Source organism: Erinaceus europaeus, chromosome 9, assembly GCF_950295315.1.
Source record: "Erinaceus europaeus chromosome 9, mEriEur2.1, whole genome shotgun sequence".
Lineage (NCBI taxonomy): Eukaryota > Metazoa > Chordata > Mammalia > Eulipotyphla > Erinaceidae > Erinaceus > Erinaceus europaeus.
The window spans coordinates 111,208,753-111,223,683 of NC_080170.1; the positions used below are offsets into that span (position 1 = coordinate 111,208,753).

At 40.9% G+C, this 14,931-nt stretch overlaps 1 protein-coding gene across 1 annotated transcript in view; it reads right to left on the bottom strand.

Moving 5' to 3' along the window:
* Positions 1-5,070: 5,070 nt before the first annotated feature.
* LOC103110628 (kininogen-1-like) overlaps positions 5,071-14,931 on the bottom strand; it is a 40,893-nt gene continuing 31,032 nt past the window's right edge. The window contains exons 8-11 of the mRNA XM_060198547.1: positions 9,576-9,683; positions 9,385-9,471; positions 8,551-8,628; positions 5,071-5,299 (exon numbers count right to left, since the gene is read on the bottom strand). Of these exons, the coding sequence (XP_060054530.1) occupies positions 5,192-5,299; positions 8,551-8,628; positions 9,385-9,471; positions 9,576-9,683 (381 nt within the window). The 3' untranslated portion in view covers positions 5,071-5,191. The remainder of the gene's footprint in view (positions 5,300-8,550; positions 8,629-9,384; positions 9,472-9,575; positions 9,684-14,931) is intronic.

Below are 14,931 nucleotides of genomic sequence, written 5' to 3' on the forward strand. Positions count from 1 at the left end.
ATCAACAACAATAAGAACCGCAACAAGGCTACAACAACAAGGGCAACAAAAGGAGAAAAAAATGGCCTCCAGGAGCAGTGGATTCATGCAGGCACTGAGCCCCAGCAATAACCCTGGAGGCAAATAAATAAATAAATAAAAATCTCTTTTTTTAAAAAAAAGCCAACTTTTGGGGCCAGGCCGTGGTGCGCCTGGTTAAGTTCTCACATTACAGTGTACAAGGACCCAGGTTCAAGGCCCTCGTCTCCACCTGCATAGGGGAAACTTCACAAGATGTGAAGCAGGGCTGCAAGTGTCTCTGTCTCTCTCCCTCTCTATCGTCTCCTGCCTTCTCAATTTCTCTGTCTCTCTCCCTCTCTATCTCCTCCTCTCTTCTCAATTCCTCTCTGTCTCTATCCAATAATGAGTAAATAAAAATATTTTTTAAAAGGGCCAGCTTTTACAAGACTATAGACAATTTCTGGACAAAACCACAGCACACGAATCAATCTTATACACTGCTAGTTGGTGAGTTCTGATCTACCTAGACAAGGGGAGGGTGTCTATCTTTGTTACTGAGGGGAATAGCAAGACACAAGGGGTGAAAGTTACATTTTATAAGGATCCAAATCTTCTGTATTTGGGATCAGATTGTTGAATTGGTAAAATATGGAAAAGTAACTATAAGAGAATAAGCAGTTGATATAAAGTAAAAGATAAAGGTAAAAAATGGATAGAGTGATATTCCTAAGAGCTACATATAATATTAAAAATTGTGATTCTTGGGTACAGACAGTGGTGGGCCTGGTTAAGCACTCATATTCTGGTGCACCGGGATGCAGGTTCAAGCCCCTGGTTCCCACCTGCAGAGGGAAAGGTTCACAAGTGGTGAAACAGGGCTGCAGGTGTCTCTCTCTCTCTTCCTCTCTATCTTCCCCTCCACTCTCAATTTCTCTCTGTCTCTATCCAATAATAAATAATAAAATAGAATCGGGTGGAGTTTGATAACATAATGGTTATGCAGAGGTTCTCATGCCTGAGACTCTAAAGTCCCAGGTTCAATTCCCTCCCACCCCCTGACTCCCACCCTTGCATCATAAACCAGAGTTGAGCAGTGGTCTGGAAAAAAAAAAGTGATTCTTTTATCCACAAGGAAGCTGCATTGTTTTCATACTTGTTTATAGGCATGAAATACTGAACATGATCACAAGCTCAGCGTAAATATTAACACACTTGTGAAATGTGAAACTATGCACCCAGAGATGTGGCAACAATTTTTAATCATGTCAGACTATAACTTCTACTTACTTTATTCTGACAACAGATAACATGCCCGGTAGCCAAGTTTCTCTTTCTTTCTTTCTCTCTCTCTCTTTCTTTCTTTCTTTCTTTCTTTTTTTGCCTCTAGGGTTATAGCTGGGGCTTTGTGCCAGCACCACAAACCCACTACTCCTAGAGGTTATTTTTTTCCCTTTTGTTGCCCTTGTTATTTTATTGTTGTGGTTATTATTATTGTTGTTATTGCTGCCATTGTTGTTGGATAGGACAGAGAGAAATGGAGAGAGGAGGGGAAGACAGAGAGAGGGAGAGAAAGAGAGACACCTATAGACCTGCTTCACCGCTTGTGAAGTCACCCCCCTGCAGGTGGGGAGCCAGGGGCTCGAACTGGAGTCCTTAAACTGGCTCTTGCGCGTCCGTCACGCTTGTGTGCTTTATCTGCTGTGCTACTGCAGAACACCCTTCTTTTCTCTTTTAACTAAGCACTGCTCAGCTCTGGTTTCTGGCAGTTGTGAGGGATTGAACCTGGGACTTTGGAGCCTCAGGTTTGAGGGTCTTTTGCATAACCATTATGCTATCTACCTCTGCCCTGAGGCCAGGTTTCTTTTTATCTCTCTTCTGTTTTATCTAATTGAGAAATCACTAAGCCTTCATATATCTTTAATATACACATAGGTCTTTAATATACACAGAGGCACCTATGTGTACACTTGGATAGTCATATAAGCTTTAATGACAGTAAATTAGTTTTTAAAACTTGACCCTTTTCTGCACCCCCAAAATAATTTTGATCCATGCTTCTAGTGCTAGGAGGAATAAGGTAAGAGGGCTTTGAATTCCAACTCTATCAGGACCTGAGAAAGAAGAAGAAATAGAGAGGGACATTTGGATGTAGTAATAAGGTAATTTGACAAGGAAGAGAGGATGGGACCTTAAAAAAAGGCAATCATGGGTGGTCCAGGAGGTGGCGCAGTGGATAAAGCATTGGATTCTCAACCATGAGGTCCTGAGTTTGGTCCCCGGCAGCACATGTACCAGAGTGATGTCTGGTTCTTTCTCTCCTCCTATCTTTCTCATGAATAAATAAATAAATTCTAAAAAAAAGGCAACCATATACAAATATAGACAGATAGTTGTTGAAATAATAGTTAACCCATATCTGCAAACTTAGGAAAACTGCGATGCATTATTTATTTATTTTAATGAGAGAGAGTGGGATGCATTGGATTGACCTTCTCGTGGTGCATCCCGTGAGTACCCATTCATTGGGGAAACTGACGATCCTTCCTAGCCGACTGAATCCACATGGATCCCAGTCACTTTCAAAGCCAGCAACAAGCAGCTCCTGACAGCTTTCAACCTGACCTGTTGACTGGCTACGGAAGAAGGGCAAACACTAGAAGAAGAAGAAGGAAAACTGCTGTAGCTTTCAATAGAGGAATTGGGGATTCAGAACCCTGGTGGTGGGAATGGTGTGGAATTATACCCCTGTTGACTCATAATTTTGTAAATCAATATTAAATCATTAATAAAAAAGTAAAAAAATGTTAATTTGTTTTTTTAAAAAAAAACTCTACCCTTTTTAAAAAATATTTTACTTATATCATTTTAATGAGAGAGAATACAGAGAGAAAGACACAAGTAGAAAAACCAGAACACTACTAAGCTGTAGTTTATGATGGTGCTGGGGTGTATGACCTTGGACAAGACACTGGGAGCAAGAGCTTCCACCTTGTAAAAGAGAATTGATCTTGAAGACAGAGTGGTGTAATGATTCTACCACACAGCAGCACAGCAGGAGGAAACTGTCTAGCTTGGCAAATGGCTATGTAGACATTCATTAAACAGATTTTATTGTAGGGAATTAAAAAAAAATAGCACTTTTCTTTCTGTTGACCTTATGTTTCCCCTTTAACCTGGATCAGAAAGATCACTTCAAAATTCATCAAAACTTTTTTGAGGTTATTTTCTACTAATAAAAAGTTGGTAGACATCATATTAGCAAATAATCTTTCTTTCCTTCCTTCTCTCTTTCTTTATTTCTCTCTCTCTCTCTTTTTATACTTAGAACCAGGAACAGGCATGTAAGTACCACATTCTACTAATTGAACTATTTAAAAAAATATTTTATTTATTAGTGAGAAAGATAGAAGGCAAGAAGCAGGCATCATGGGAGTCGAGCGGTAGTGCAAAGCGCACGGACGGGCGTAAGGATACCGGTTCCAGCCTCAGTTCCCCACCTGCAGGGTAGCCGCTTCACAGGCAGTGAAGCAGGTCTGCAGGTGTTTTTCTCTCCCCCTCTCTGTCTTCCCATCTTTCTCCATTTCTCTCTGTCCTATCCAACAACAACAACATCAATAATAACTACAACAATAAAACAAGGGCAACAAAAGGTAATAATAAAGTAAGGTAGGGGGAGTTGGGTGGTAGTCCTGCGGTTAAGCGCACATGGCTAAGCTCAAAGCCGGCATAAGGATCCCGGTTTGAGGCCCGGCTCCCCACCTGCAGGGAAGTCACTTCACAAGCGGTGAAGCAGGTCTGCAGGTGTCTGTCTTTCTCTCCCCGTCTCTGTCTTCCCCTTTTTCCATTTTGCTCTGTCCTATCCAACAGCGACGACATCAGTAATAACTTCAAGAATAAAAACAAGGGCAACAAAAGGAAAAAATATTTTAAAAAATTATTTATACAAAAAAGAAAGTAAGATAGGATAATATGACCTCATAACACTTGACTGCATTAATGTGAGGTGCTGGTGGTGAAGAAGCCCACCTAACTAAGGAAGCCCTGCCTTGGTTAGAAGGTAGAAAGAGTGCTTCAGAGCTGGGCTCCGACTCTCCAAGGCAGAGATGTAGCATCCTATCTCTAATCAGCTGAACTTGTTTTTAAAATATTTTTTTCAAGGGGACCAGGTGGTGGTGCACCTGGTTGAGGGCACATGTTACAATGCGCAAGGATCCAGGTTCGAGTCCCCAGTCCCCACCTGAAGGTGAAAACTTCACAAGCTCTGAAGCTGTGCTCAGGTGTCTCTCTTCCTCTCTATCCCCCCTTCCCTCTCAATTTCTGGCTGTCGCTATCCAATAAATAAATAAAGATAATAATTTTTTTTCATTTGCTTGTTTACCAAAGCACTGCAATACTCTGACTTATGGTGATACTGGAATTGAACCTTAGACTTCAGAGCCTTAGGTATGCAAGTCTTCTTGCATAACCATTATGTTGTCTCCTCTGCCATATTTATTTTTAAGATTTGTTTGTAACGTGATAGAGAAGGAGGAAGAGGAGGAGGAGGAGGAAGAGGAAGAGAAAAGTAAGAAGGAGAAGAATGAGGGAAAACCAGAACATAATTCTGGCACATGGAATACCAAGGATCAAACTCATGAACTCATTAAATTCAGTGTTCTTGCCACTGAACTGCCTCCTGGGTCACTGATTAAATTATTTCCTTCCAGGGAGTCAGGCAGTAGCGCAGCGGGTTAAGCACACGTGGCGCAAAGCACAAGGACCTGCAGAAGGTTCCAGCCCCCAGCTCCTCACCTGTGGGGGGGGGGTGTTGCTTCACAAGCGGTAAAGCAGGTCTGCAGATGTCTATCTTTCTCTCCCCTTGTCTTCCCCTCCTCTCTCCATTTCTCTCTGTACTGTCCAACAACAGCGACATCAATAACAACAGTAATCACTACAACAATAAAACAAGGGCAACAAAAGGGAATAAATAAATATTAAAAAATATTTCCTTCCATTTTCCTTTTCTTTTTTGCTTTCTTTCTTCAGGAGGGTGGGTATGGCTGAAAGGAGACATTGTAAGTTAACCAGAAGTGAGTGGTCAAGATTAAACTTTATTTTGCACAGCAACAGCATGACTAAAATGGCATTTCTTTCAAGTGAAATTCTATCCCTTCTTGTCCTTCCTCTCAGGGCTGCTGACAGAGGTTGGGGGTTATTGTGGAGATTCTGCTTGCTGGTCATGAGACTTCACTTGAGGCTGGTGGCTTTGCCTCAGAGACTTGTGAGCTTGGTCCTTGTATTCACAGAACTTTAGGTGTCTCTGTAAGGACAGCAAAACTCTGTCAATCTGATGTTAGTGTTCACTCAAAGAAGAGCAGTCAGTTGACAAGATGAGACTCTTTTTCCCTGACATTATTTAATTTTATTTAAAGAAGGTATAGAAAATAGTTGACTTGAAATCAAAACTCAGAGGCTCAAATGCATCCAATAAATTGAAGTCGCAGTGGGTGGAGGGTAGATACCATAATGGTTGTATAAGCAAACTCTGATGCCTGAGGTTCCAAAGTCCCAGGTTCAACCCCCTGCACCACAATAAGTCAGAGCTGTGTAGTGCTCTGATGTGTCTCTCTGTGTCTTTCTCTCTCTACATCCACAGGTGACTGTAACTATCAATATATAAAGTTCTTTTATTTTTATTTTTGCCTCCAGGGTTATTGCTGGGGCTCGGTGCCTGTACCACGAATCCACTGCTCCTGGAAGACGTTTCCCCCCCTCCTTTTGTTGCCCTTGTTGTTTTATCGTTGTTGTGGTTATTATTACTATTATTGTTATTGATGTCATTGTTATTGGATAGGACAGAGAGAAATCAAGAGAGGAGGGGAAGACAGAGAAGGGGAGAGAAAGATAGACACCTGCAGACCTGCTTCACCGCTTATGAAGCGGCCCCTTGCAGGTGGGGAGCTGGAGGCTTGAACCGGGATCCTTATGACAATCCTTGCTCTTGGCACCAGGTGCACTTAACCCACTACACTACCGCCTGACCCCCAATATATAAAGTTCTAATTTACAATTCTAGGCAATGGCTGCTTTCCTAGCATTATAAGGCAATTTAAGACGATCATTGGCTTGGGAGATAGCTCACATTATGAAACTTGAGCACCACAACACCACGGGCAGTTCCATTGATGATAGAACAGTGCTGTGGTATCGCTTCCTTTGCTACTATCTCTCTCTATTCCCCTACCTCTGTCTAGAAAAAGAATAAAGGAGAAAAAAGTGAGCCCAGGAGTGAAGGAATCAAGCCTATTAGACGTCCCCATGCTGCAAAATGAACAAAAAAATCAACTATATTATTTTTTGTTATTATCAATATTCTTCGATGTAGTAACAAAAAACAAAAGAGAAAAGATAAGCTGATTATAAAGTATAGCAGAGAAAGTTCTCATAACATTTCCTAAAAATGTTTACCTTACATTTTGTTATTCCCCTCGTCAACTGCAAACATGTTTCCCGTAGGAAGCCTGCCTCTATTTTACTTTCTCTACTTCTGATTCTGATGATTAAATTCAGAGTTGCTGACATCTAAGGATTATTCAGTCTAGCCTTGGAAACAATAAACGGAAGACTGAAGATTATTGCAACTAGTTGTTAATGAATAAAGAGAATGTATTGAATGTTACAATGCACAAGGACCAGGGTTCGAGCCCCTGGTCCCCACCCGCATGGGGAAAGCTTTGTGAGTGGTGAAGCAGTGCTGCCAGTGTCTCTCTCTCTCTCTCCCTATCACCCACTTCCTTCTTGATTTCTGACTGTCTCTATCCAATAATAAATAAAGATAATAACACAAATTTTAAAAAGAGAGAATGTATTGACTTACGAGGAACACTGCAATTTAGAAAGAGAATTATCAAGGCAAGACTTGTTACAGTTATTTGCTATAACTAGACTATTTCAGAAACAGAGAGACAGTTATTTTACTTCCCTCCGTTGGATAATCTTGTTACTCCGTTTTGATCTTTGGAGTTTCTTCATAAGACTAACACCCCCACTCCCACTCCATTAATAAGTTCAGCCTTCAGACTCTTAATTGCCCTTCTTTACACATGTGTTTAGGGACCAGATGCCACAGTTTCTTCAGAATGTGAACAATCCTGATGTGAAAATCCATGGCACATATATATATATTAATTTAAAAATTATCTTTATTTATTGGATAAAGACAGCCAGAAATTAAGAGAGAAGGGGGAGAGAGACAGAGAGACACCTGCAGCCCTGCTTCACCACTTGCAAAGCTTTCCCCCTGCAGGTGAGGACCAGGGTCTCAAACCCAGGTCTTTGTGTATTGTAGTCTGTGTGCTCAACCAGGTGCGCCACCACCCGGCCCCTCATGGCATATGTTTTAATATATGTTATTTACTTATCATTATTAGTATTTTAACCAGAGCACTGATCAGCTCTGGTTTTTGGTGGTCTGGAGGGATTGAACCTAGAATTTCAGAGCCTCAGGCATAATGCTGTCTATCCCTGCCCCCCTGCCCAAAATATGTATTTATTATCAGAAAAGCAAATAAGCAGTAATCTTTAGTTATCCATTTTCTGTGCTAGTTTAAAAAGCTTTGGAGAAGTCTCAGAAAGGGTATATACTTTTCACAGTTTTGTGCTGTCAATAGGCACTGATGGTGACCCCACTGAGCGTCTCACCACTGCTCCCTAGGCTGTTCTGACATTTCATGGATTTTGGTGCATTATGGCAGAACGTTTAGATAATGGGCAGGGGAGATGATGACATGTTAAGAACCACCTCTGACTATACAAATTAATACAACGCATCAGAGAGAGAAAAATCAGAAAACTGCTTCAGTTACACAGTTGGATCCATTTATTTAACTGGCTTCCAAGTGCATCCAGGACATTTGGGAGTGGCTATTTCTGGAAAACCAGGTATCAAGCTAAAGGAAAGGCTATTTGGTTCTACCTGGATGTTAAGAATTCAAACATTAGTCTTTGTGGGAGCTGGTGGTATAGCATCACAGTTGCAATGAGATCTGAATTAAGGAAGCCAGGATAGGTAACTGCTACCCCTTGCTGAGCTAGAGAAGGGGTGGGTGTTGGCCCCTCTGAATTCTCTGGTGTATGTCTAGAAGCTGTAGTGCTATCTTCAGAAAGGCTTGCCAAATGCTCTGTTCTCCAACCATTGTGCTTCTCACTGTTTTTGTCTTTTTTTTTATGTTTACCATGATCATGGCCATGCTTGTGTCCATGGGCTAGGGCATGGCCCCCTTGATGTCCGTGGCCAAGACCTGGTCTCACTTGGAACTGAAGATTATAGTCAGGTTCCTGTTGATGCCCATGCCCATGCCCATGATCATGGTGCTTTTGATGTCCATGGCCAAAGCCATGGCCCCTGATGTGATCATGGCTTTGGTCATGCCTATGCGTTTGGCCATGGCCACGGTCATGCTTTATTTTCTTTTTATGACCCGAGTCCTGACCATGAGTGGGTCCTTGTTCTTTGTCTATGTCTTGTCCTTCATCTTGTGCGGGTGTCATGGGAGTGTGGGGAGGACTTACAGTTTTTCCTTGTTTTGTTTCCATCATTACTGCTGCTCGGAAAGGTGAAAAACCTGGAGGCCTTTGCATCATTGAAATCTAGACAGAAAATATTAATATATTAAGATCAATGCATTGCCATGGAAACCATACTGCCAATGAAGAAGGAAGGGACTGGGACCCTGCAAAGCTACCTCCATTTACAATGGAGTGAGTCTTTGCCAGATTTTAAATATTATAATAATGTTCCAGAAAATATTGTAATAAATAATAGCGTTTCCTCTTTTGATTGAATTTATAATTTATGGACATTGACTATTGTTCTCAATTATGCCTATTATAAATTAGTAAGATTTCCTTTATTATTTTTATTTATTTTTAATTAATTAATTAATTAATTAATTTGCTTCCAGGGTTATTGCTAGGGCTCAGTGGCGGCTCTATGAATCCACTGCTCCTGGCAGCCAATTTTTCTATTTTATTGGATAGGACAGAGAGAAATTTAGAGAAGAGGAGGAGATAAAAGAGGGAAAGAGAAAGACAGACACTGATAAACCTGTTTCACCATTTGTGAAGCTTCCCCTGAGGGAATTATTTTCAATAATAATTATTCCCTTCCCCTCCCCTGCCCTCTTCTCTTCCCTCTTCCTCTTCCTTCCTCTTCTCTCTCTCTCTTTCTCTCTCTCTCTCTCTCCCCACCAGAGCACTGCTCAAATCTAGCTTATGGTGATGGGGGGGGATTGAACCGGAGACCTTGGAGCCCCTGGAATGAGTGCCTCTTTGTATAACCATCATTTTCAATCCCAACATATGGCTTCTCAAATTTGACCCCAAACTGACTTATCACAATCATACCATTTCTTGTGGTTGGCAGTTGACAGTAGGGGTGACAAGGTTCTTCCAAGGGACGATAACAATGTCAGCTTCACAGGTTAGAACTTGCTACAGAAGACAAAAGAGAGAAAGTGTTATTCATGAGGGATTCAAACATGTATGAAATAAAATAATTTCCCAGGGATTAAGTAGACAACTACATCACTACTTACCCCAGCTTTGTTGTTGTCACAATTCTCAATCAACTCTATGTTACTGCTCTTGGAACACATGGTTTCCCTGGCGGTGAACGTCACAGAATATTTCACTCCAGCAACCAGCTGAAAAATTAATCAGCATAAAGTAGATGCTTAGGAAATACTGTATAAAAAAAAAAATCACATGTTTACTTTAAGGGTTTTTAAGAGTGATTGAAAAAACTTTTCCAACCCATAACGACCCTCGGTCCATACTCCCAGAGGGATAGCGAATGGGAAAGCTATCGGGGAGGGGATGGGATATGGAAATCGGGTGGGTGGTGGGAATTGTGTGGAGTTGTCCCCCTCCTATCCTAAGGTTTTTTTAATGTCTCCTTTCTTAAATAAATAAATAAATAAATAAAACTTTTCATTACACACTGACCAAATGAGAGTCTACATCAACAGAAGTGACTAAAATAAGACTTGATTTAGATGCATGTCTGAAGTACTCAACTGTTGGCTGGTCTCATTTCTTTATTTTTTTTAATATGAAAATAAAATAGAGCCCCCACACCTATAGACATCTAATCTTTGACAAAGGGGCCCAGACTATTAAGTGCGGAAAGCAGAGTCTCTTCAACAAATGGTGTTGGAAACAATGGGTTGAAACATGCAGAAGAATGAAACTGAACCACTGTATTTCACCAAATACAAAAGTAAATTACAAGTGGATCAAGGACTTGGATGTTAGACCACAAACCATCAGATACTTAGAGGAAAATATTGGCAGAACTCTTTTCCACATACATTTTAAAGACATCTTCAATGAAACGAATCCAATTACAAAGAAGACTAAGGCAAGTATAAACCTATGGGACTACATAAAAAAAAAAAAGCTTCTTCACAGCAAAAAAAAAAAAAAAAAAACAAAAGAAACCACTACCCAAACCAAGAGACCCCTCACAGAATGGGAGAAGATCTTTACATGCCATACATCAGACAAGAGTTTAATAACCAACATATATAAAGAGCTTGCCAAACTCAACAACAAGACAACAAATAACCCCATCCAAAAATGGGGGGAAGACATGGACAAAATATTCACCACAGAAGAGATCCAAAAGGCTGAGAAACACCTGAAAAAATGCTCCAAGTCTCTGATTGTCAGAGAAATGCAAATAAAGACAACAATGAGGTACCACTGCACTCCTGTGAGAATGTCATACATCAGAAAAGGTAACAGCAGCAAATGCTGGAGAGGATGTGGAGTCAAAGGAACCCTCCTACACTGCTGGTGGGAATATAAATTGGTCCAACCTCTGTGGAGAACAGTCTGGAGAACTGTCAGAAGGCTAGAAATGGACCTACCCTATGATCCTGCAATTCCTCTCCTGGGGATATATCCTAAGGAACCCAACACACCCATCCAAAAAGATCTGTGTACACATATGTTCTTGGCAGCACAATTTGTAATAGCCAAAACCTGGAAGCAACCCAGGTGTCCAACAACAGATGGGTGGCTGAGCAAGTTGTGGTGTATATATATATACAATGGAATACTACTCAGCTGTAAAAAATGGTGACTTCACCGTTTTCAGCCGATCTTGGATGGACCTTGAAAAAAATCATGTTGAGTGAAATAAGTCAGAAACAGAAGGATGAATATGGGATGATCTCAGTCTCAGGCAGAAGTTGAAAAACAAGATTAGAAAAGAAAACACAAGTAGAACCTGAAATGGAATTGGTGTATCACACCAAAGTAAAAGACTCTTGGGGTCGGGGTGGGTGGGTGGGGAGAATACAGGTCCAGGAAGGATTCAGAGGACTTAGTGGAGGCTATATTGTTATATGGGAAACTGGGGAATGTTATGCATGTACAAACTATTGTACTTACTGTTGAATGTAAAACATTAATTCCCCAATTAAAAAAAAAGTGAAAAAAATAAATTAAAAAAAAAAAGAACAGGGACTTGCCATATCCTGTTGATTCCAAATCATCTCAAACACTGGGCTCAGGATTGAGTAAAAAAAAAAAACAAAAGAAAAGAAGACTATAAATTTTATTTTTATCTTTCTTTTTCTGGGTTTTAATTGTTCAATAGCTGAAAAATTCAGCAGTAATTCAAGGGTTCAGTTTGTTATAGAGTCTAGAAGGAACAGGAAGAAAAATTTAGAATATGTTCTTTAAACATGACTTTTCTTGTCAACTCTTGAGTAAGATATATACTGAGAACCAGTCTGGAAATTAGGTGAATTAAATTATGTGATTTGGAAAATTATTTGGATTTTTCTTATTTGTGTCTTTAATTTTTTTTTTTTCCTCCAGGGTTATCGCTGGGGCTTGGTCACCAAGCCTGGACTATGAGTCCACTGCTCTTGGAGACTATTACCCCTCTTGTTTTTATTATTGTTGTGATTGTTGTCATATAGGACAGAGAGAAATCAAGAGAGGAGGAGAAGACAGAGAGGGGGAGAGAAAGACAGACACCTGCAGACCTACTTCACTGTCTGTGAGGTGACCCCCCTTAAGGTGGGGAGCCGGTGGCTCGAACTCAGATCCTTACACATGCACTTTGCACCATGTGCGCTTAGCCCCCTGTGCTACTGCCCAGCCCCGCTCTTATTATTTTTTTTAATTTTTAAAAAATTTATTTATTTTCCCTTTTGTTGCCCTTGTTATCTTTTTATTGTTGTTGTAGTAATGTTATCATCACAAATAACGTGATGATACATTAACTATCCATTGTCTTTTTGAACCCTAAGACAGCAGGAATCTCACATCTCCACTATAGAGCCTCTACTTCCCCCAGTCCTTGAACCTTTGGATAGGGCCCACTTTCCCGTATGCCTCTCCCAATCCATATCAAATAATATTGCATCTGCCGATCGCAACCTAATCAATATGATTGCCACCTCAACATGCTTCAGCTCAGACTGTGTCCAGAGACTTCACATGTGGAATGACAACCCTTCAGCTTCATTACTCGGGTGAGACCTTTCCTTTCATAGTATTCTCTAATTGCATCCCAGGTGGTTCACTTTCTAACAAAGACCCAAACCTAGATATACACCAGTTTCTGTGAGAGAGAGCGTATGTTCACACGTATCCATAAACTACTGCAAAATATATACCTGAAAGCAGAAGTACACTAGAGTTTGCAGCAAGTACCCCCCAACACTTCCTCTCTACTATTCCAAGCTTTGGGTCCATGATTGCTCAACAATTTGTTTGGCTTTGTATGTTAACTCTCTTTTCAGTCACCAGGTTCCAGATGCCATCAGGATGCCGGCCAGGCTTCCCTGGATTGAAGACCCCACCAATGTGTCCTAGAGCTCAGCTTCCCCAGAGATCCACCCTACTAGGGAAAGAGAGAGGCAGACTGGGAGTATGGAGCGACCTGTCAACGTCCATGTTCAGCGGGGAAGCAATTACAGAAGCCAGACCTTCCACCTTCTGCAACCCACAACGGCCCTGGGTCCATGTTCCCAGAGGGATAGAGAATGGGAAAACTATCAGGGGAGGGGGTGGGATATGGAGATTGGGTGGTGGGAATTGTGTGGAGTTGTACCCCTCCTACCCTATGGATTTGTTAATTTATCCTTTCTTAAATAAAAAATAAATTTAAAAAATTTATTTATTTTCCCTTTTGTTGCCCTTGTTATCTTTTTGTTGTTGTTCTAGTTATTATTGTTGTTGTTATTGATGTCATCGTTGTTGGATAGGACAGAAAGAAATGGAGAGAGGAGGGGAAGACAGAGAGGAGGTGAGAAAGATAGACACCTGCATGTACAAACTATTGTATTTACTGTTGAATGTAAAGCATAAAGAAAAAAAAGTAGCAGGGGATCAGGTGGTAGGTAGTGCACTCAGTTGGGTGCATATGTTACCAAGTGCAGGGATCTGGGTTCAAGCCTTCGGACCCACCTGCAGATGGAAAGCATCATAAGCAGTGAAGTAATGCTGCAGGTATCTCTCTGTCTCTCACTCTAACTTTCTGACTCCTCTCAATTTCTTTCTATCCAGTAAATAAGTAAAATAAAAATAAAACTAGAAAAAAAAAAGATAGACACCCGCAGACGTGCTTCACTGCCTGTGAAGAGACTTCTCTATGGTGGGAAGTCAGAGACTCGAACCGGGATCCTTCTGCCGGTCCTTGAGCTTTGCGCCACATGCGCTTAACCCGCTGCGCTACAGCCCGACTCCCTCTTATTATTTTTTATTTATTTATTTATTTATTTTTATATTCAGAAACTCTTTGAATCTCTAGCAGCAGTTTACATTTTTAGTGCTATCTTCCACTATGAGTTTGTAGTCTAATTTCTTTCCTCTCTTTTTAAAATTAATTTAGTTATAAGAGCTGTCTGTGAGAGCCCCACTCCACTGCCACATATAAAGTGTCAGAGGTCAAGCAGGGGAGGGAGGGTCTTCTGCATGCAAGTCCTGCACCCTTTCCACTGAGTTACCTCTCTAGCTGTACCTGCCCCCCCTTTTTTTTTTTGGTTTGTATTGGTCTCAAAGACTAATAAGTTTGTTTTAAAATTGAATTCTTAAAATTTTTCTTTTTACTTTAATTAATTTTGTGACTATGAGAAAGAGACCAGAGCACTGCTTCACCATTTTATGTGGTGGCAGGGAGCAAACCAGGCCCTCACACATGCAGGACACTCCCTAGTCACCTCTAGGGCACCACTACTTTCATTTCTTTTTAATTAAAAAAATATTTATTTATTCCCTTTTGTTGCCCTTGTTGCTTTATTGTTATAGTTATTATTGTTGTTGTTGGATAGGACAGAGAGAAGTGGAGAGAGGAGGGGAAGACTGAGAGGGGGAAAGAAAGATAAAGACCTAAAGACCTGCTTCCCCGTCTGTGAAGCGACTCCCCTGCAGGTGGGGAGCCAGGGGACTGAACCGGGATCCTTTCGCCAGTCCTTGTGCTTCGCGCCACGTATGCTTAACCCGCTGCCCTACCGCCTGACTCCCTACTCTCATTTTTATTTTATTTATTATTATTTCTTTATTGGGGAATTAATGTTTTACATTCAACAGTAAATACAATAATTTGTATATGCATAACATTCCCCAGTTTCCCATATAACAATACAACCCCCACTAGGTCCTCTGTCATCCTTCTTGGACCTGTATTCTCCCCACCCACCAACCCCCACCCCAGAGTTTTTTACTTTGGTGTGATATGCCAGTTCCATTTCAGGTTCTACTTGTGTGTGTGTGTGTGTGTGTGTGTGTGTGTGTGTTTCTGATCTTATTTGTCAACTTCTGCCTGAGAGTGAGATCATCCCATATTCATCCTTCTGTTTCTGACTTATTTCACTCAACATGATTTTTTCAAGGTCCATCCAAGATCGGCTGAAAACAGTGAAGTCACCATTT